Consider the following 21,497-nt stretch of genomic DNA (forward strand, 5'->3'; position numbering starts at 1 on the left):
GTGGGGCAGTTTCACACAGAGGCAGTTCTGGCCTTCTCCTGATGGCTGCTCTGTGACCTAAGAAGACCACTGCCCTCTCCTTGGAGGAATAATTTCAGTGTGTATAAACGGTGTCAGAATAGTGTGTCTAAGAGGAAAAAAGTAAGAGGTGCAAATATGAATGTTTTTGTTTCAAGAAAGTTTTGCTTCAGGTTGACTCTGCATTCCTCTATTAGTTAATTTTTGTGGTTGTAAGTAAGAGAAACTAAGCAAAAATGTGTGTGTGTGTCTGGGGGGACTTATTGTAAAGAAATAACGGTGGCTCATAGAATCTGTGTGCAGGAATGTTTATGGGAAGAGACCAGAGCCAGGAACTGGAAAGAAGCTGGGACTTGCTCCAAATCTGCTCCTTGTGCATGCCTGCTGTATTCTCTATCTACTTCTCTGATCCTCGTAGCAGTATCCTTAAAATATTTATATTAATGTATTTGTATTAAGTTAAAATATTTGTATTAATAACTCATTACTGGAATTGTTCTTGAAGAGGCTGAATGACTATCATTTGAAACTGTGGTAGAAGGCTGTACCTATTGAGTTGGAGGATGGGAAGTTAGATCAGCTTTTATCTATGAGCTATTCTAAATGTAAGATATTATGATTTTACCAACTTAGGCTCTCATATACACAGGATTGTCTTCTATTTTACTTTCTCATTGTCTGTTAATAACCCCTTTGGTTTCTTTGTCTTACATATATCCTAGTCTTTTATCTTTTATCTGGAGTCAATCATTAGATCTTATTGGGTCTTCCTCCCCAAATCCTCTCAATAAATAATATTAGTTTTCCCCTAATAGCTGTAGAGTTGTAGAAAAGATAACAAAATCATGAGCTCTTTTCTTATGGTTAAATGTTAAGACAGAGTTGCATCAGGATTACAAGAATAGGCTTTGAAGTTCAACCTCTGTTCAAATCCTGTTTCTATAACTGCTACCTGTGTCACCTTGGAAAAATAACTCTCTAGTGCTTTTTCTCCAACTACAAAGTGGGAACCTAACATTTAACAAACTTCCTGTGTTGTTTAGTTAAATAACTAGTATCCATAAAGCACTTAACACCAACTGCAAGTGCTTAATAAAGAGTTGTTATTCATATAATAAATACAGAAGTACTTATTGTTTTTAAATAATAAATTTTTAAAAGTTTATAGTTTATAAAACCTGTGTACCTACATTTTTTCATTTAATATCCTATACTTGGTCATTTATTCACACATACAATATCTTCTTCTTCTTCTCCTTCTCCTTCTCCTTCTCCTTCCTTCTTCTTCTTTTTTTTTTTTTTAACTAGAAACTGTTCAGGGATCTGGTGGTAGATCATAAACAAACAAGCAAAAAAAAGGGCGGGGAATCTCTGTCTAAAAATATACTAACATATAAAATACTATGTATAGGATATATAATATAAAAAATAGAAAAATTAAATATGAAAATATGTAGCCTGATTTTATTTTACACACCCTCCATCTAAGTACTCATTAACTCTCACCCTCCTATCCAGCCCTCTCCCCAAATTTAAAGTATCAGGAACTAGAACTTTCTATTTCAGTTTGTGTGCCACGCCCTCAAGTCTTATTGGAAGCTCGAAATCCAGAAAAGTGAGTGGGGCCTTGAAAGTTTCCGAAGGTGGAAGGAGAGGCGGCGGAACTGTGTTGCGAGGGTTGTGTTTCTCAGTGGGAAGCCAATTCTGGGGACCGGTAGTGGAACGCTCTGGAGCTTGTTTCCGGCCACCTCAGCAGGAAGCGGAGACGCCAGTAGCTGGGTCTCCGGGAACTGAGGTAGCGATCTAACTGTTGTAGCGGCGGAGGGAAGCAAGAGGACGCCGACGGCCGTGCGGCCCAGTGTTGGGTTCCCGTAACCTGCGAAGATGTTGTTGCTCACGATGATCGCCCGAGTGGCGGACGGGCTCCCGCTGGCCGCCTCGATACAGGAGGACGAACAGGTGAGCTCCTGGGTCCCCGCGACCCCAAGTCCCTGCCGGGGTGGGGGCTGTGCTCTCAGCACCTGATTTCTTCTCGGAACGCGGGAGACCCTGGCGACTTCCCAGACACTCCCGCCCTCTCTGAAGCGCTCTTTTACCTTTTGGCTTTGGAGAGACTACCTGTTAGTTAGAAGAAATCTGCTCTGAAGGCGGAGGTAGATTGTTGTGTTACATGTTTCTCTTAAAACGAACCAACGAAACGCTCTGGAGAAGGGATAGGTTCAGCTGATTGTGATCCCCCCAGTGTTCTGTAACGCTTGAGGGACTTGGTTAAAATTCAGGACTTCTACGTAATTTTTTTGCTGCTAATAAGGTTGACTGACAGGCCCTGGGTTAAATCAGCTCCCAAATTCTCCAGCTCTAGCACCTGATCCTTGCCCTAGCTTGCTGATGCTATCTGTTGAAAGTGGGTGAGGTAATATTGCCACATATAGGCACCTGTTTGAAGTTCAGTACAGTACCTTCTTCCAAGGTTATGCCCAATTCCCGCCTCCTTCTGTAATTCTTACTGTTGGAGGTATAGCCCCTGTGTTATCTTCCTGTTGGGCTTTATACCTTTATCTTACTATTTTTCTTTGCCTTTTAATAGCGTTTCCTAGCAGGCAAGTGACAGGTCTTAGTCATCTTTGTGTTTATGACAGCTTTTACAACAGCAGCTTTATGCTACTAGGTGCTCAAAAATGTATTGAATTGGTTAAAAACAACAACAACTCCAGACATCTTGAAAAGGAGCTCCTTTGTGCCTTAGACTCACAAGGGAAATTTCTGGTGTGAAACAAGTTTCTAGGGCACGGTTGGGAGGTCTCTGAAGAAGGGAGGCTGAGAATGAACTTTTTATAACATGTTTAAAGTAACCAGTTTTATCCTACTTTCTCATACAACCTAAGTAGTTTTTGGACGAAAACTTCAAGGCCTAAAAATAAGACGGGTTGTAGAAAAAAAAATTTTTTGCGCGTATCTTTTCTTGGACTTTTTGTTCATATATTCATGAAAAATAAATTAGTAAGCACATCAAATGTGCCAAGCCTGGTGCTGATGCAGGGGATTAGCGCACATCGACCCTACTTTCCTGGAACTTAGAGTTTGGTGGAAGAGCCAGACAACTAACAAGCAATTATAACATAGTGTAACTGCTATGGAAGAGGAAGAAGGTTTGGTTAAACATGGAAAAGGTATGGTGACATTTAAACTGACAGTAATGTCAAGTAATAAGGGAGGCTTCTCTTTGGTTGTATGCATTTGTAGGTTTGATATAGAAATGTATTTACTTTCACTTTTAGAAGAACAGTGATACAGATTTTGAAGTTGCAGGTCATGCCAAGTGAAATGTTTTCGGTTCATTCAACAAAACAAGTTTAAACGTTGATATAAAATGTGAAAAAAATGGAGCATGCCCTGAATTTTAAATTGTGAAATATTTTTCTCTTTTCCAATTTGTTAAGATTTTCTAGGAACACTCTGCAGAAGGAGTGGAAGTTTTAAATGGAGCATGATTTGGAAAAGTAGGGTGGTGTGGCGAAATATTCTTTAAAGGATATGTCGTTTGAGAAATAGTTTTCCCAAAGCGGGGGAAATCTGGTCAGCTTTCCAGCTATTGCATTGAATTTCAATGTGGGCAAAGAATACAAAATGGATTTGAAGTTAAATTAATATTAGTAGGCTCCTACTCTCTACCTTAATACTTTATTGAAAAGTTGGCATATTATTGTGTGTTTCTTAATTTAATTACAAATTAGGTACCTATCTACCAAAATGGGTTACTTTCTTTGTTCAATTGACAAGGAAAGAAACTTTACACAAAAATATTTTTTGTGATTTTAATCCCATGGTGATTTCCTTTAGAAATGTTGACTTTGAATGATAAAGTATTAAACTTTTATTACCTGCAAAAATATCAATTGTAGACTAATTTTTACCATTACAATAGTATACAGAATATTTATAGAATGCTTACTATATTCCATGCACTGTGCTAAGCTTGTCAAGTGCATGATATCATGCAATGTTAACAGCAATAGATACTGTTATCATCCCTACTTATAGATAAGGAAGCTCTGAAATTTAGGATGGGTCTCTTGAGTAAAGTCACATAGCTTATAAGTAGCACAACAAAAATTTTTTTTCATTTTTTTAATCCTCACCCAGGGACATGCTTAGAGAGAGAAAGGGGAGAGAGAGAGAGAGAGAAACATCGATCAATTGCCTTCTGTACATTTTCCGACCAGGGATAGAACCACAACTCAAGTATGTGCCCTGACTGGGAATTGAACCGGCAACCCTTCGGTGCACAGGACAGTGCTCAGCCAACTGAGCCACTCTGGCTGGGCACAATGCAATTTTTTATCAGAGTTTCTTAACTTTAGCACTGTTGACGTTTTGGGATGGATAATTCTTTATTGCGGGAAACTGTCCTATGCAGTATAGGATGTCTAGCAGCATCCGTGGTCTCTACACCTTAGATGCCAGTAGCACTACCTCCACCCTCCCTCCAGTTGTGACAACCGAAAATGTTTGCAGACATTGCCAGATGTTCTGGGGTGGGGGGGGAGGGTGGCGGGTGGAGCAAAATCAGCCCTGGTTTGGAACCCTGGTTTTTAACCAGTATCTATCTTGACTCCAGACTAGAGCCTTAGTACTATGACTTTTGTTCTATGACTTTTTAATCATGTATTTACATCTTAGGAGTCCAGAAATAAGTTTTTAAGAAATGGATATCTCTTCCAAATACTTTTATAGTAAGTATCTTAATTGTCCAGGCCAAGTAATTCAATGTACATTTTCAATTATTTACACTGATAAGATAGAACATATTTTAAATAGTTACTGGGTGCTAGTCCCTGTACAAGCTGCCTTATTACAGCAGTTGGATGGTTATTCAGATAATACAATAGAGAGTAAAATAAAAAAAAATCAGCAGATTGTCTAATGCATTGTTTCCTCTGTGCTTAACTAGAATTGTAGACCTAGGGCAATAGAGAGATGAATTTTTCCTTTCAATCCTAGAGTCCCTAACTGCTCATCTATTTTTTCTTTCTTCCTTTCTGCTGTTTCTCCTTTTCACGTGTTTGCAGTTTTTTCACCTACCTTTCTGTTCTACCTCAAAATGAAACATACTCTCTTCTCTTTCATTTTGCCCCAGCTCTGTGGACTTGAAGAGCTAACCTAGTAGGCAACAGGTAGCTCCAAAAAAGCATAGTCTGTTTAGAGTTAAATGAGTTTTGATTAATCACCTTACTGTAATTAAGAGGAAAATGGTTGGTTCTGGTGCTTCTGGCCTTTGACCAGTTGAGCTCATCAGGAATTTAAAAGTGATAAGCATTTACCTAAACATTCTGCAAAGGCAAAAGATGGCATTTGATACAACTAATTGTTCAGCAGTCCTAGTGACACCAGTGAAAGGTATTGCAGTTGTATGGCCAATTACTACCCTGTACTTTTGATATTATATACAGAACCACATCCTAAATATGCTACTGAATGAACTCAGATTACTTTCAGAATTTATCAGATAGTCACATCCTCTTCATTATTGGATTACCAACAGATAACTTTCCTTATAGTGTATAAAAGGTTCAAGTCCATTTTAGATAAAGTAGGAAACAGAATGAAGATATCTACTTTAATTATTTTTAGGTAGACTTTAATCTTGAAAGCAAATAGGGTTTATCTTTAACATAAGTAGTGCTTATGTTGTGAGACCTAGATTCAAGCTGCCACGTGGTTTCTTGAACATTTTCTATGAATTTGACTTAATATTAAATGGTAAAACATCACCTAGAAGGTGTATCTGCTACTGCTGCAGCAGTTTTAACTGAAGAGGTAGTATAGCAGCTTAAGGAGCAGGAGCTCAGAGCTAGACTGCTTGGGCTCAAATGCTAGCCCCTTTTCTTCTTGGCCTCAAGCCCTTGAGCAAGTCTGACTCGTCAGATATAAAATAAACTTTAAGGTGCTCACCTGCCTTTAGCTGTCAAAAAACTTAACATCTGTGGTTGTGGATATTTTAAAAATAGCAGTGTATGAGTTCTGTGTGCAAGATGCTGATTTAATTCGTTTCGGGTGGAGATTGTGCATGAGTATTTTTTTTTTAAGATCTCCAGGTGATTTTATTGTAAAGCCAAGGTTGAAAAGCATTAATCTACATTGGTATTATTTCTTGGCACTTTAATAGCGTTTCCAACTTTATTTCATTCTTTTTATCTATTGTTGTGGGATCAGAACTCTTCTGAATGCTACATAATGGCATGGGGAAGCAAATAGATTGGCAAATACCATTCAAACCTAGGAACAAAGGATATTGTGCACTAGTTCAAAGCATGTGATAGTGTTCAGTCTCCTTTACTGGCTGACCAGTCATAAAAAAAAATTTATATATATACAAGGTGTCCCCAAAAATGTATACACACCTTAAAAGCTGATAGCTCAATTTTGAAAATGAAATGTATTTTAATACTGCCTTTATAATTATTTAAAGTGTGTGTTTACTTTTTTTGGACACCCTACACACACACACACACACACACACACACACGCATGCAATATTGTTTAATGATAGTATATAATGTTAATTATTTCAAAGTATTAATATATAAAACTAACTATACATACATATACATGTACATGCATATATATACTTATATGTGTTGATATAGAAGTATTTCTCAAGTGAACAGCATTATAACAAATCATTGCCATAAAGACAGTGCTGAACAATTTATTACAAATTGATAGTTCTAGTGGTCTCTGCCTAACTCCCAGGTTAATTTGTTTACTTTCTTATTCATATTTAATTGTTCAGTTTACCATTTTATTCTTATTTATTTTATTTTTTTAATTGAGGTGTAATTGACCTGTAACATATTAGTTCCAGGTATACACTATAATGATTTGATATTTGTATACACTGTGAAATGGTCACCACAATAACTACCATCCATCACCATTCAGAGTTACATTTTTTTCTTGTAATGTGGACATTTAAAATTTGCTCTCAGAAACTTTCAAATATGCGGTACAATCTATATATATAAAATAGAGAAATATGCTAATTAACTGGGATGCCGTAACGGGTCAACCGGACAGGAGGAGGTTGCGTGCGCGTAGCGTTGGGGGCGGGGTGGCAGGGGCCTCCGCGAGCCTGTGCTGGGGGAGGGCCTGATCAGCAGCGGCTGCAGCTGCTTCAAGGGCCAGAGAGGGAGGCAGGGCCAGACCAGCAACAGCCGAAGCTGCTGAGGGACCCGGGGAATGAGGCAGGGCCAGACCAGTGACTCGAGGGTGGGCAGCACTACACGATTTCGAATCGCATGCTGGACTCCTGGTGTTATTAGTATTAGTCATCATGCTGTATGTTAGATCCCCATGATGTATTTATTTTATAACTGGAAGTTTGTAACTTTTAATCCCTTTCATCTGTTTTGACTCACTACTCCCTCTTCCCCCTGGCAACCACCAGTCTGTTCTTTGCATCTATGATTTTGGCTTTTTGTTTTGTTTTGTTTGTTTTGTTTTTTAGATTTAACATGTAAGTGAGGTCATACAGTATTTCTTTCTTTGACTCACTTAATGTAATGGCCCTCAAGGTCCATCCATGATGTCACAAATGATAAGATTCCATTTTCTTAATGGCTGAATAGTATTCTACTGTGTTTATATACCACATCTTCTTTATCCTTTCATCCATTGATGGACACTTAGGTTGTTTCCATATCTCGGCTATTGTAAATAATGCTGCAATGAATATTAGGGGTGCATATATCTTTTCAAATTACTGTGTTCATTTTCTTTGAATAACTACCCAGAAGTGGGTAGTTATTGCTGGATCATATGACAGTTCTAGTTTTAATTTTTTGAGAAACCTCCATCCTGTTTTCATAGTGGCTGCACCATTGTACATTATCATTAAACAATGTTGCATATATATTTACATTCCCACCACAGTGAATGAGGGTTCCCTTTTTTCAATATTCTCACCAACACTTGTTATTTCTTGTCTTTTTGATATTAGCCATTCTGGAAGGTGTCAGGTGGTATCTCATTGTGGTTTTGATTTGCATTTTCAATTCACCATTTTAAATATAGCTATACTTGTACCTTGCTTATCTGCCTTGAAATAATTTTTTATTGCTTCCTCATTTTTACTCTTAGCTCAGCATTTTACTATATAGAATTTTAAGATTTCACTTTGTTCTTTCTCAATACTCAACCTCAGATCCAGACCAGTAACAACACTCTAACCACTGAGCAATACTGACCAGGGCTGGAAAATTCTTAAATGAAGGTGTCTTCTTTCAGGCTTTTCGGGACCTTCAAAAGTACCAGAGTCAGGCTAAGCAACTCTTTCGAAAATTGAACGAGCAGTCCCCTACCAGATGTACTTTGGAAGCTGACACCATGAGTTTTCAGTGAGTATAATCCTGCTTTCTTTGTGATCATTTAAGTATGAAATACAGAAATACAGTAAATGTAAGTAACATGTGATGAGAATAATTTTTTAAAAGTAAGATAACTTGAAAAGTGTAGTCTCTTCATGAAGCCACTTCCCTAGCTCTAATTCTGCAAAACTGAAATCTTGGTTTGTTTATTCAACTTGTGTCTAGTGAATGCTGTACCTGTCATGCAATAATAGATAGCTTTTGCTTTAGGAGCTTCATAGAACCAGACACATTCAGGTTAGTACCCTGCTCAAACAACTATATATATATAAAAGGTTAAGTGTCTGTCCTTCCCTCCAACCAGTAGCTGTGATGCGCACTGACCACCAGGGGGCAGACGCTCAACTCAGGAGCTGCCATGATGCGCACTGGCTATTTAAAAATAAATGGCACCATTGACCTGGTGCCAACAAACCAACATTTGGCTTCCCCCAAGTGGGACACAGGCCCTGCCACCACCCCGGAGCGACACCCCACCAAATCGCAGCCAATGCTGCCAAACCCCATGGTGCAAAATGCAGCCCACAGCCCAACCCAGCCCAGAAATGGTTGCTGTGAGCGCGGGTAATGATGTCACATAGCAACACCTGGCTTCCTTTCCCTAGTGACTAGCCTCTTTGCAGTTTCTTCAGCCTAGAAACACGTCTTACTTTATAGCCAGGTGGAAACATTTTACAGTTCAACCAAATGTCTGTGAAGCGTTTTCCCATGCCTCATTTCATTTGATTTTCACTGAAGTCCTGGAGTAGGTAGATAGGAGACTCAGTACAATCCATTTTTTTTTTTTTCATTAGCAAGACAACAGAGATTTAGAAAGTTTAGAAACTTGACCCGACTGAAAAGAAGTAAGAAATGGTGGAACTTGAAAATGACTTAAGGTTTTCTCACTGCGCAGAATATAGTCAAACATTGCTGCAGTTACATATTTTACCCTTTATTCTCCCTGCGTGATCTATAATAATAATCTGTTTCATGTTGATGTTTACTGCTGTGTTGCTGACAATTATCTGAAAGAGAAGTTGGGGTGCTTCACTGGGCTGGGAAAAGTTTAAATCAGAAAGCAGGTCTAATTAAGCAAGTTTATCTATATATATAAAAGGCTAAGTTGACTCGCGCATTTGCAGTACATATAAAGCTCTCGCTGGCGCAAATCACACGCATGTGTTTCTATCTCATCATCAATCATGAATTTGGTTGACACTTGTATTATAAAGGGCGAATAGCGATATTAAAATATTTCTTCTAATTAATTTCCTTTCAATGTGCATGAATCCGTGCACCAGGATACTAGTTTACTAATAGTGTAACCTTGAACACTCATATATACTTCTCCAGGCTTCAGTTTCCTCTATAAAGTAGGGAAAGTAATCATAGTTTTTATTCCATGTAAAGGAAATCCATGTATATCTCTTAATATCTTGCCTGGCACATAGAGAATAGTTAGTAAGTGTTACTTATTAGGAAAAAGGAGAATTATAAAAGACACTTCAAGAGCATCTCAATCCTTGATTATAGATAATGCATACAGCTGAGAGAGGGATCAAAGGCACTTTGTTGAATTTCAAATGATACACAAATAATTGGTATTAAATGTGTAATAGATGTCAAGTTTGAAGGTGATAAAACAGGAAGGATTAAAGAAAAGAGAGGATAAGAAAATCAGAGGGAAAAAAAAGCTGAATAATGTTGCTATTTTAGGAACTCAGATACTAAGGTAATATAGACCTGGGAGCAGCCTTGTGTATTTAACTTAAAAGGAAAAAGAACAAAAACTGCCACTCATCAAAAACAAGCAAATAAGTATACAAAAACAAAAATACGTTCTTTAGTTTAAGTAGGAGCATTAAGTTTCATAAGGTATTAATTTGTGTAGTTTATAAAACATTTCCTATAAACCTAATTTTTAACATCAAAAGGTTAAAGGCACTTAATTATATAATACCTTTATCTCTACTATGGGTTAGGAAAAAAGCCACAAAAGATAGGACAGCATCATCATCATTATTATTTTAAAGGGCCTGAGTGATCATATAATGGACTAGAAACACTACTCTGTGGAGTCCTAGGATGCCTTAGGAGTGGGGTAGGGGTGGGGGGGGGTGGGGGACCCATAGACTCCTACTTAAACTAAAGAACGTATTTTATTTTCTATACATATTTGTCTTCTGAATGTAATTTTTGCTGAAATAAAGACTACAATGGCTTAAACACATTTGAAAACCACTGAGTAGCCTAACCTCTTTCCAAGAATATGTCAGACATGTAATCTTTACCAGACAGGGGACCTGGCCCTGAGCGGGTCTGCCTAGGGGCAGGCTGATAGTGTGTGGGTTCTTGACTTCATGCAGGAAAGATTCACAACTCGAGTCCAGGTGATTTTCAGAGGACAGTTATTAAAGCTGGAGACAGTGAAACAAGGAAGGGCCTAGGATAGAAGAAGCAACAGGAGAGGGACTAGGTGGGGAAGTGAGCCTAGGCTGGGCTGCTTTGGCTCACTAATCAGTCAGAGAAAAGGGGTACAGGGTCAGGGGGTCGCTGCCCATTGCTCCCTGGTAGCAAACCTTGTGGGTCCCTTAGAGTTTAGGCGATACATGCCTGTAGGGGAAGAAGAGAGGGCTGGGAGAGGCACCCAGGTGCTCCTGGGAGGGAGAGCATGCCCTGGGACTTTCCGTTTGAATGTTTTAAAGCAGGGGTCCTCAAACTTTTTAAACAGGGGGCCAGTCCACTGTCCCTCAGACCGTTGGAGGGCCGGACTATAGTTTAAAAAAAAAAAAACTATGAACAAATTCCTATGCCCGGGATGAGTCGGCTGCTAAACAGGACAGGCAGCGGCGGCAAAAACACCCGGCGGGCCGCATGTGGCCCGCAGGCCATAGTTTGAGGACCCCTGTTTTAAAGGCTGAGGGTTTATGAGAGACTCTCAATAGAATATTCGTCAGTTTTATGCTGGTGCCAAAATAAGATCTATTTCCTTAACTCCATCAGTCCTTGGGTACGGTTGGGACAAATGGCATTAATTGGATTTCTGCTATCTGTCGCCCCGATTAGGGTGATTTAGGTTATTTACCTCTGGTTGGGGAGGAGAAATGCAAACCATTTACTCTTAAGTGTCTTTGGTTTAGGGACAATAAGATTATGCAATTTACTAGAAGGCTGTAAACTGCTTGTTTAACTACCTGCCTCAGTTTCCTTGCTCTGCTTGTCCGGGCTTAGTAGCTCCTCTCAATCATAGTCCCTTCCAGAATGTCGGGAAGCTCACTCTCACAAGAGGAAGCCAGCTCTGTTACTGGGCAGTTTCCAGTTGATACAGAGTCCTCCTACCTTGATACCAGGGAATATTTTTAGTCCCGAGGTCATTATTTTCTGTAAATAACATTATATTCCGACTTTTACGTATCCATGACATTTTTTAGTTTCACTGTTTTTCTTACAGCTGGAAGGAGTTTAAAACTGTATACTAGTTTTATATAATCAAAGGATGGATGGAGTCACAACTCCAGTATTTCAAGAAAAAGCCTTAGGTATTAGGACAGTTTAGTTCAAGAATTATATAGTGAATAGACAGTTATACTACACATGTCTAAGTACTCCTTTTGGGATATACTTCTAATAATGGAAAGATGTTTGCTTTCTGATTCCAAGAATTTGTTTGAAATTGGCCTTCTGATTTAGTTAGCCTCCCACGGCTTAGGTTAGAATATTTTTGAAAAGCTTATATGCCACTGAGAGTCTGCTTCAAATTGTCAGAGGAATTGTTACTGTACAAACAACTTTATTCTTACTTTTTTGTCTCTCTCCAGCTACATTATTGAACACGGAGTGTGTTACTTGGTTTTGAGTGAAGCTAACTTCCCTAAGAAGTTGGCTTTTGCCTTCCTAGAAGATTTACACTCAGAGTTTGATGAACAGTATGGAAAGAAGGTGCCCACTGTGTCTAGACCCTATTGCTTTATTGAGTTTGGTAAGTTTTTGTTCCTCACCTCTCTTTCAAGGGAGCAAAGAATGTGGAAAAGCTATTTGTTACGCTGATGATTTTCACATAATTTTACTGACGTTTTGGATTCTGCCTCTTTCATTCCACCTTTTTTTGTCCTTTTAAATGAATGGGGCTTCCTTCTTATAAGTAATTTTCGCTAGTCTTTTGATCTTTTCCCCATAGAACTTGTTGCCGTTTGCCCTTTTTGGTTATTTGGTTTGATTCTTCATTAAGGTCAAGTCTGCTTAATTGGTATATAATAGCTGCGTTCTTTTCCCAAGCAGACACAAACACACTCACAGTAAGGCTCATTTTATGGAGGTCAGAATTTGAAAATCAGCAAGATTTTTGGTGTCTTATTTCTTTTAGAAAAATAAGATTCTCTAATTTTAAAGAAAAGTATCAGAAGATAGATGGCATTGGGGGATAACATTTACTGCATGCTGAAGTAGTGAGTATGGGTGTTGATATTTGTATAAGAATTATAGACTCAGGACTGCTCAGCCTTGTTAAAGTATCTGATGGCAGTACATCAAAGGAAATGTCCTAGTACAGCAAGTAGAGGAAGTAAGAACAGGTATGGTCAGCCTTCAGCGCTGACATTTTTAGTTAAAAAAAAAAGAAATTGGTTTTTACTATCTCTATATTTCTGAAATGTTTCATTTTCTAGATAAGGAGATCATCTTGTTTTTTAGAAATAAAGTTTAGCAAAATACTCCAGTGTTTTATAACTCTGCAAGAGCTGATTGTTTTAATGTATGTGTTTTTTAATTTTACGTTTGTAGACAATAGCAGTCCAGTAAGCCACGAAAAAAATAAGACTGCTGTTGTCAAGGTCACACAGAAAATAATTGGTACACGCAAGTTAGGTTAAAGGATTATAGACAGAGACATGAATGGGTTATAGGTGAACTGCAAGGTACTGGGGCCCGTAACACAGTAACTGTTACCATCCCCAGGCCCAAAGGAATGAGAAAAAGAAGCAGTTTCTGGATTGGGGAAGGAGAAAATTATAGAGAAGGCCAGCTCCAGTGTAAGTTGGTGGAGGGACATTGCCAGCCCAAAGTGATTTTTCAGGGAGGAGCTAGAGGATTAAACACCCTGATGTCACTGTTTGCTCTTCTTTCCTTCTCTTGGGGCTCCCCCTTTGGCTCAAAGCTATATCAATATGATATTTTTTTTCTTAGCATGGACTATTGATATAGTCCATGTAGGTCAACTTCCCAAGGCAAAAGCAGGGTGCAGAACAGTGGAGAGGAGATCAAAAGAGGCAAATGAGAGGTATCCAGCACAAATAGCTTAAGATTTTGGTCAAATGTTGAGAATGTAATCTTTAATAATAAGTCATTCTCCTACAGTTCTGAGAAATATAGACATGACCTAAACATGAATGAAGCTGCAGTTTTATAGTGGTTATTTGGGAAAACTCCCTAATACATGTCTGCTTTACCCAAAGTTTACCAACAGAGTGAAATTGGGATGAACGTTGTAGAAAATACTTTAAGACAATTTTTTTCAACTTTTTAATGATAGAGTGACTCTTTTGCCATGTTAGGCTGTAGAAATGCTAGATTGTTGCCAGCTTTTTTTTTTTTTTTTTAGGGAGTGTATCGAGTTAAGTAATGAAACTGTAAGAGTCCTCAGAATACAGTTGGAAAATGTCTGCTTTCAGGAAAGGCTTACTGTAGTGATTCTTAATTTCTCTAAGGATCCTAAAAGTAGGTGCTTCTAATTTGTACTTCGAAGGTGTGCAAAGGACATTTCTCCTGCATGGTCATCTAATTATATCTTTACAATTTACAAATAAAGAAATCAAAACTCCCCTTTTGATACTCATGCAATAGCTTGGTTAAGCATGGATAGTAGCAATCCAGCACTAAACTCAGAACTGCTTAATCCCTATTTCAGTATTTTGATGGACATGAAAGAAGTCGTTCATGGTCCTTGTTCTCCATCATTCTAGAGACCTACATTCAGAAAACCAAGAAGCTGTACACTGACAGCCGTGCTCGGAGAAACCTAGGCTCCATCAACACTGAATTGCAAGACGTGCAGAGGCTCATGGTGGCCAATATCGAAGAAGTGTTACAACGAGGAGAAGCACTCTCAGGTAGTAGCTAAAAGCCATACGGGTCTTACGAAGAGGTGGTTCTCATTCCAGAGGCAAGGATAGCTTATATTAGTGTAACTTGCATGCTGTCAGAGTCTATGGAGCACTGTTAAGACTTCATCTCTCAGAAACAGATGACATTATAAAGCTTCCAGTATGATATTTTTTTCTTAGCATGATTAGATTTGTTGAGTTGAAACAGTAAGGGTCTCATTCCGTATCAGAAGCAATTACTATTTCCAAGATATCTACAAAGTTTAGTAAATATTTACAGAAACACATAAGTGAGTGGAAATGAAAAGAATGAGAGGAAATTGTCAATTGCTGTGGTTTCCTGAGTAGCCACTTGGGGAGATTTTACTGCCGCCAGATTAAATGTTATGTAATCCTCTGCTGAAAACTTTAAAAACTCTGAATGCAAGGTAGATTTAGTCTGGTCTCAACTTACTTTTCGTTCATTCAGTCATTATTATTGTGTACTTGTAATGTGCAAAAGCATTGTGTTCTCTATACTGGGAGGTAAGGAGATTACAAACTCCTCTCCTTCTCCCTAGTTACAAACGTAGTCAGGTAATCCTGGACCTGTTCTTTAAATCTAGATAGGAACTGCCTCTATGAAGAAGCCTTTGCTGCCCTGGCCAGTGTGGCTCAGGTGATTGCGTGTCGGCCCATGCACCAAGAGGTTGCTGGTTAAATTCCCGGTCAGAGCGCAGGCTCTATCCGCAGTCTGGGGGGTGCAGAGGCAGCCTCTCATCAACGTTTCTCCCTCTCCCTTCCTCTCTCCCTCTAAAATCAATACAAACATATTTAAATAAATAAGCCTTTTCTGATCCTTACAGTCCATATCACATTAAATTCTTTAAAGCACTTAGCTACATGTGGTGTTTTTTAGCACTTAAAGGGGTGTTTGTGTATATGTGTGTATGTACTTATTTATGTAAATTTCCTGAAATATATATTTGGATTAATGAATATATTTATACTTAATATATTTATTAATACCAAATATATATTTAATGTTTAAATGTTACTTAAGTGTTTAAATGTTACCTAAGTGTTTAATGTGGACATGTACTCTTTAAAAGTGCTTATGTTTTATGTCTATTTCATATATTTCTTTTATATCTCTCATAGTAATGATCGTAAGTAGATGTCTTAAGAATATTTCTTGAGTTTAACCTTTCTACATATTCATGAATAAATTTTGTTATTATATATTGCAAATTTTAACCTTTATGTTACTAGGAAGCAGTTGTCCAAGCATATAGCTTCACACTCTTTAAAAAATCTACTTTTAAGTGAGTCTGTGTATATTTTCATCATAATAGACTTACAGTTTCTACTTATGATAAAGTAGACCACAGGAACTTTTTTAAAAATCCAAAATACATATATTGGTGAGTTCATAAAAAATGTAAAGAATTCTCTGCTAGTGCTTTGCTGGCTGCTACAAAGCTGAGATGCTGATTGAAAAAGAAGTACATTTATACCCTGAAGTAACTTCATCTGATTGGGAAAATAAGTAACATTATCAGAAATTTATAGATGGTATAAGAAAGAAACATCAATGGAACACTTTGTGCTAGACAAGATGGTAGGGGGACTACATATATTTTATTAATTCTTTAGCGTAATCCCAGGTGAAGTGGGTGGTGTCAAACCAGTTTTGTAGATAAAGAATCAGAGACTCAGAAAGGTTGAATAGCTTCCTAAAAGCCACACTGCTTTTTCGTTGGCCCACAGAGTTGTCCATTTTCATTGTATGGTAGTTTTAAATAGACATATAGACAATGAGAGCTATAAAAATATAGAAGGAAGAAGATAAATATGAACTGAGCAGGAAAGATTCTTGAAATTTGATACATCAGGAAGGAGTGAAGAGTGGTATTTTAAGAGGAAGAAAAACCATTTCTGTATGGAGCATATTTGAAGGACAGTGAAAAAAATAAGCCTACCTCATATAATGTTTTCTTTCTCTTTAAGCTTCCTCATAATAAGAATCCATCTTTTATGCCTTCTTCTCTAATTTTTAAAGTTGTATAGCTAATCTACTTTGCATTTAAGACCCAAGAATAGTTCCTGTGAGTTCTTTAAGCAAGATCAAATTATGACCTTTTTACTGCCTCAATACACCTGTTTTTCTTAAGTCATAGATTTTGTCTTTTCATTCAAAGGTGTCACTGTAAATTTCAAAAATATAGGTATCAAAAAACATGTTTTGGCCATCATTGTATCTTCTAGCACTTCACATGGTGTCTTCACATATTTGCTAAACGACTTCTCCAAGTAGTAGCTTTGTCTTAATGATACCATGTGCTGCTAAATGTTCTGATGCAGAGGAATTCACTTAACTATTATTTATTTCATATGCCCTAATACTTGTTCCTCTGTCCAGTTAGTCTCAGCAGATTTTTAGATTCATTTAGCAAATATTTCTTTATTGCGCTCTGACTATATATGCCAGACTCTGTCCTAGTTACTGGGGATATAGCAAAATAAACACAATAGTTAAAAACCTCTGTCCAGTGAGTTGTACACTCCAGTAGACTGGCTAGAAAGATGCCTTGCAGCATTGTCATGGTTATTTCTCATCCTGTAACTTCTTTTTTTTACATGACTAGGTGTTTTTCTTACAGGACAAGTTGATAATTTAGAAGTAGCTGTCATGCCTGTGCTATTAAGTAATGCCACATTTCTCAATCAAAACCAGTCTCTATTAGGCAACTCCAAATATTCCAGAAGCATTCTCTGAGGAAGAACAAACATTCAGATTGCAAAATAGTTTTTCAAAAACTTAAAGAAGTAAAAGTTTGATCAGAATTCACTTATGTCAAATTGAGAGTTTGTTTTTATTATTAAAATATGCCATGTATTTTAGTCCAGTCTAGCTTTTGTCTATCTGGCTATTTCTCTTAATTGCTCAGTTAACAAGCCTATCTAATAAAAGAGTAATATGCAAATTGACCATCACTCCAACACACAAGATGGCTGCCCCCATGTGGACACAAGATGGATGCCACAAGATGGAGATGCCACAAGCAGGAGAGGGCAGTTAGGAGGGACCAGGCCTGCAAGGGAGGGCAGTTGTGGGTGATCAGGCCTGCAAGGGAGGGCAGTTGGGGGCAATCAAGCCAGCAGGGGAGGGCAGTTAGGGATGACCAGGCCGGCAGAGGAGGGAAGTTGGGGGCGACTGGGCATGCAGGGAAGGGCAGTTGCGGGGGACCTAGGCCTGCAGGGGAGAGCAGTTGGGGGGGACCAGGCCTGCAGGAGAGGGCAGTTGGGAGGGACCAGGCCTGCAGGGGAGGGCAGTTAGGGGTGACCAGGCCTTCAGGGGAGGGCAGTTAGGGGTGATCAGGCCAGCAGGGGAGGGCAGTTAGGGGTGACCAGGCCTGCAGGGGAGGACAGTTAGGGGTGACCAGGCCTGCAGGGGAGGACAGTTAGGGGCAACCAGGCTGGCAGGGGAGCAGTTAGGCATCAATCAGGCTGGCAGGGGAGTGGTTAGGGGGTGATCAGGCTGGCAGGCAGAAGCAGTTAGGGGCAATTAGGAAGGAAGGCAGGCGAGCAGTTGGGAGCCAGCAGTCCTGGATTGTGAGAGGGATCCCAGATTGGAGAGGGTGTTGGCTGGGCTGAGGGACACCCCCCCCCGCCCCCGTGTGCACAAATTTTGTGCACCGGGCCTCTAGTTATAAGAAGATAATGACATTACAAATGCCATTTACTTGTAGGGAAAAGAAATGTTGCAAAATATTCTAAAAAGCTTAATTTAGTAGATAATTGGTGGTTTTCTAGCACCTATATTAGTCTCTACAATGTGAAGAATTTTAAACATTTGGCAGCATTCATCATTGAGATATAGCTTAATATTCAATGGCTGGTTCATTGGATTTCCTGGTTATCTGAGTGTTATTTTACATGGATTATTATTTTTTTAAAATATGAGGGAATATAATTTAGACCATTGAAAGATTATGGAGATGCTTAATGTTGGCCAACATTTCTCAGATGTTTACCATATGCAGGCATTGTGCTCACTTTTACAGGCATTTGCATGTACCTATAAGCCTATGATATAGTTTCTATTATCCCCAATACATAGATGATGAAACCGGGCTTTAGTGAGGCTGAGTTACATGGCGGATGCATCTGAAATTTGACCAAAGAGTCAGAGGCCAGAGCCTGCACTCCTAACCACTTCACTATGCAGCCTCAGGAATTTGAACATTACTTGGTCTGATAATTTTTAAATGCACTGTAGATTTTTCAGTGCTTTAGGATCATGAATTAATCAGTACAGGTAACTTTACCCTTAAAATAAAAGTGATCATTTAAGCATTGTGGTTGTTTGGTATAGTGCCACTCCTTTTGGTTATTTTTATGACTTCATACATTTGATAAAATACTTCCATGGACTAATTAGTGTTTTCCTCTCTTCCTCTTTGACAGCATTGGATTCAAAGGCTAACAATTTGTCCAGTCTGTCTAAGAAATACCGCCAAGACGCGAAGTACTTGAACATGCGGTCCACTTACGCCAAACTTGCAGCTGTGGCTGTGTTTTTCATCATGTTGATAGTGTATGTGCGATTCTGGTGGCTGTGAAGTAGTGAACCGGTCACTGGCAAGGGAGAACCTAGACCCCGGCACGTGTGTGTTTTCAGGAAGCTGAGCTCACAGAGATGTGTGTTAGAATCCAAGTGGGACCTCTGCCTTTAAGGACCTTGCAAGAAAAGACAAATCCTGAAAATGAAAGGTTACACCTCATTTAATGAAGCTTAACCCTATGTGGAAAGTCTCTTTTGGGGGCAGAGGCTTTCTCTGGGTGCTAAGCTGTATATGTTAGGGAACAGTAGATTGTTTTATTTTGGGTATTTTTTTCCCCTCCCAGTGTTTTACATTTTTAAAACAGCACTGACTGGGGCATTCATTCTTTAACGGAGCCATCAGCGAGATTTAACTAAACCAACCTGTGCTAGCAACAGGCTGAAATTCCTTCAGAGAAGGCAGCCCTCTGGGAAGTTTTTTGACTCTATCTGATCAACATTCCTTTTGTTGGTGACATTTGTGATTTTCAGTAATCTGAGTTTTCGATGGCCTTTTAAATAAGACTCCAGTGTGTGAAGGTTAATTGCTGTGCAGCAAAGATCTTGTCTGTTGGCCCCTGTAGGAAGTTAACCTTTGTTATTTTCCTTTTATATTTTGCTTATTGCACAATTGCTTTAGGGTTAAACGAATTATATTAAGATGCCTTGAAATTCTATTATAGCACTCCTTGATTAAGAAGCTAAAATGTTTTCTGTCATTTATTCCTTAAAAGACTTAAATTAGTTTGGGACATGCTTAATTTTGTTTTGCAATGTCTGGTTTATATGAAGAGTGAGGATAGCGTACCTGTAGCCAGAGGCCCCTGACTTAAGAAGAAAGGCCCGGTTCCTAACTATAGCTTTGTCCTGCCCCGTTCTCACTGTCTCCACTACAGTTTCCCCCACTCTCTCCCTCTTGTCACCGTTTGCTGACATTTAAAAAATTATTCTGTGCCCAATAGTTTCATGTCCCATCAGCATCTTCTCAGGACAGTCTCAAATTTCAAAATGGAGAATGTTCAGCTGTGTGGTTAAATTTAAAGTTTTGCTGAGTGACTACTCAAACTACTAAATACATTTATCTGAGAAAGTCTCTGAGGGCACCTCACACCTGCGTAAGTTTATATAAATTTTCTGAGAATGATCTAGAGCTAGGCAACTCATTTATAGTGTCTTCTAGTAACAAATAAGAGGACATATGATTTTTCCCCTTTTTGCTCAGGGATAATGGGGATTTTCTTTTACCTTCTGAGATTGAATTTTCTAAATGGGAGAATAGGTTTTTTAAATATTGTCACAAGGGCCTGCAATATAACCTATAACTCCTACAAATACTGCAAATATTTCTTTAAATTGTAGAGGAAAATGAGCCATCTTCTTACCTCTTAACATCTTTGGAAAGAACTTTAACCAGTGAGCAATTTTATAACTGTGGGCTCATCAAAGCTACTGTCTTGATTCCTGATAGAGAAATTCTATTTCCTTATGACAGGCAAGGAGAAATGCTTATTTTATTCCTGATAATTTACAGAACTAGAATAATTTTTTTTCTTTCCATTTTGGACCTACATCTGCCAATTGGAGTTTTGTGCATGAAACATGAAGTTACTTTTTATAGAGAATAAGTGCTTTTAAGTCTCTAAAGGGCTCGCCCCTAGGTAATGATGTTGGTAATAAAGCCTGTGAAAGGCTGAAAACTAAGTAGAGGCACCATAGCATTTGGTGCTTCTGTAGGAGTGGATAGTGGCAGCTCGCTGTTGAGAGTTGCATGCTGTAACCAAGTGGTCAGCAGTGAAATAAATACTTCTAGAATGTTCCCTTCAGTGTGAAGTGTTGTTATCTAGTTTATTTATGTCCCTATAACCTTCTAGCTATTTTTCTTCATAAACTCAGTGGGTTAAAAAATGAGAAGGGGGATTATGGAATGACAAAGGAATAAGAAAATGGTTTAAGATTATGTGGTAGAAAAAGAACAAGACTGTCATAATATGGCTCCTACTTCTGCTCTTTATTAGAGGTGGTAGGAAGGGAAGATCTGACTAGATGAAATGTATCAGCAACCAAACAGCCTTCTAGAATAGAATGTGTAATTAGCGTGCAGTGTTACTGGGGCCACATTGAGAATAGATACCCAATTTACTTGGGGAAGGAGTGTAGTAAGAAAAGGAGAATGGGATATTCTAGACAGAGTCAATGGCTTATACAGAGCCATGAGTTAAAAGAATAAGGCACATTTTGGGGATTGTAATTAGTTTGGTTCCATGCACCTGGTAGGGTAAGTGTAGGCAATGGAGACTTAAGGAAGAAGAGCTAGACTGGCCCACTGTTGTAAAGGGGCAAGAGATGGCATCAGGTTTGTAGTTTCAAATGATCATTCTGGCCACAGTG

At 38.6% G+C, this 21,497-nt stretch overlaps 1 protein-coding gene across 2 annotated transcripts; it reads left to right on the forward strand.

Annotated features, from left to right (window-relative positions):
• The first annotated feature begins 1,766 nt into the window (after window positions 1-1,766).
• SEC22B (SEC22 homolog B, vesicle trafficking protein) lies at window positions 1,767-20,925 on the forward strand. 2 transcript variants are annotated; one of them, XM_008147235.3, is made up of 5 exons: window positions 1,767-1,977; window positions 8,305-8,414; window positions 12,245-12,405; window positions 14,384-14,530; window positions 18,974-20,925. In XM_008147235.3, the coding sequence occupies exons 1-5, from the start codon at window positions 1,903-1,905 to the stop codon at window positions 19,126-19,128; spliced, it is 648 nt and encodes a 215-aa protein (XP_008145457.1). In that variant the 5' UTR covers window positions 1,767-1,902; the 3' UTR covers window positions 19,129-20,925. The 2 variants fall into 2 exon arrangements, with proteins under 2 accessions (XP_008145457.1, XP_054567484.1); XM_054711509.1 differs by lacking the exon at window positions 18,974-20,925 and adding an exon at window positions 15,130-15,246.
• Window positions 20,926-21,497: the final 572 nt, after the last annotated feature.

The sequence above is a fragment of the Eptesicus fuscus genome, chromosome 22 (genome assembly GCF_027574615.1).
Source record: "Eptesicus fuscus isolate TK198812 chromosome 22, DD_ASM_mEF_20220401, whole genome shotgun sequence".
Classification (NCBI taxonomy): Eukaryota; Metazoa; Chordata; class Mammalia; order Chiroptera; family Vespertilionidae; genus Eptesicus; species Eptesicus fuscus.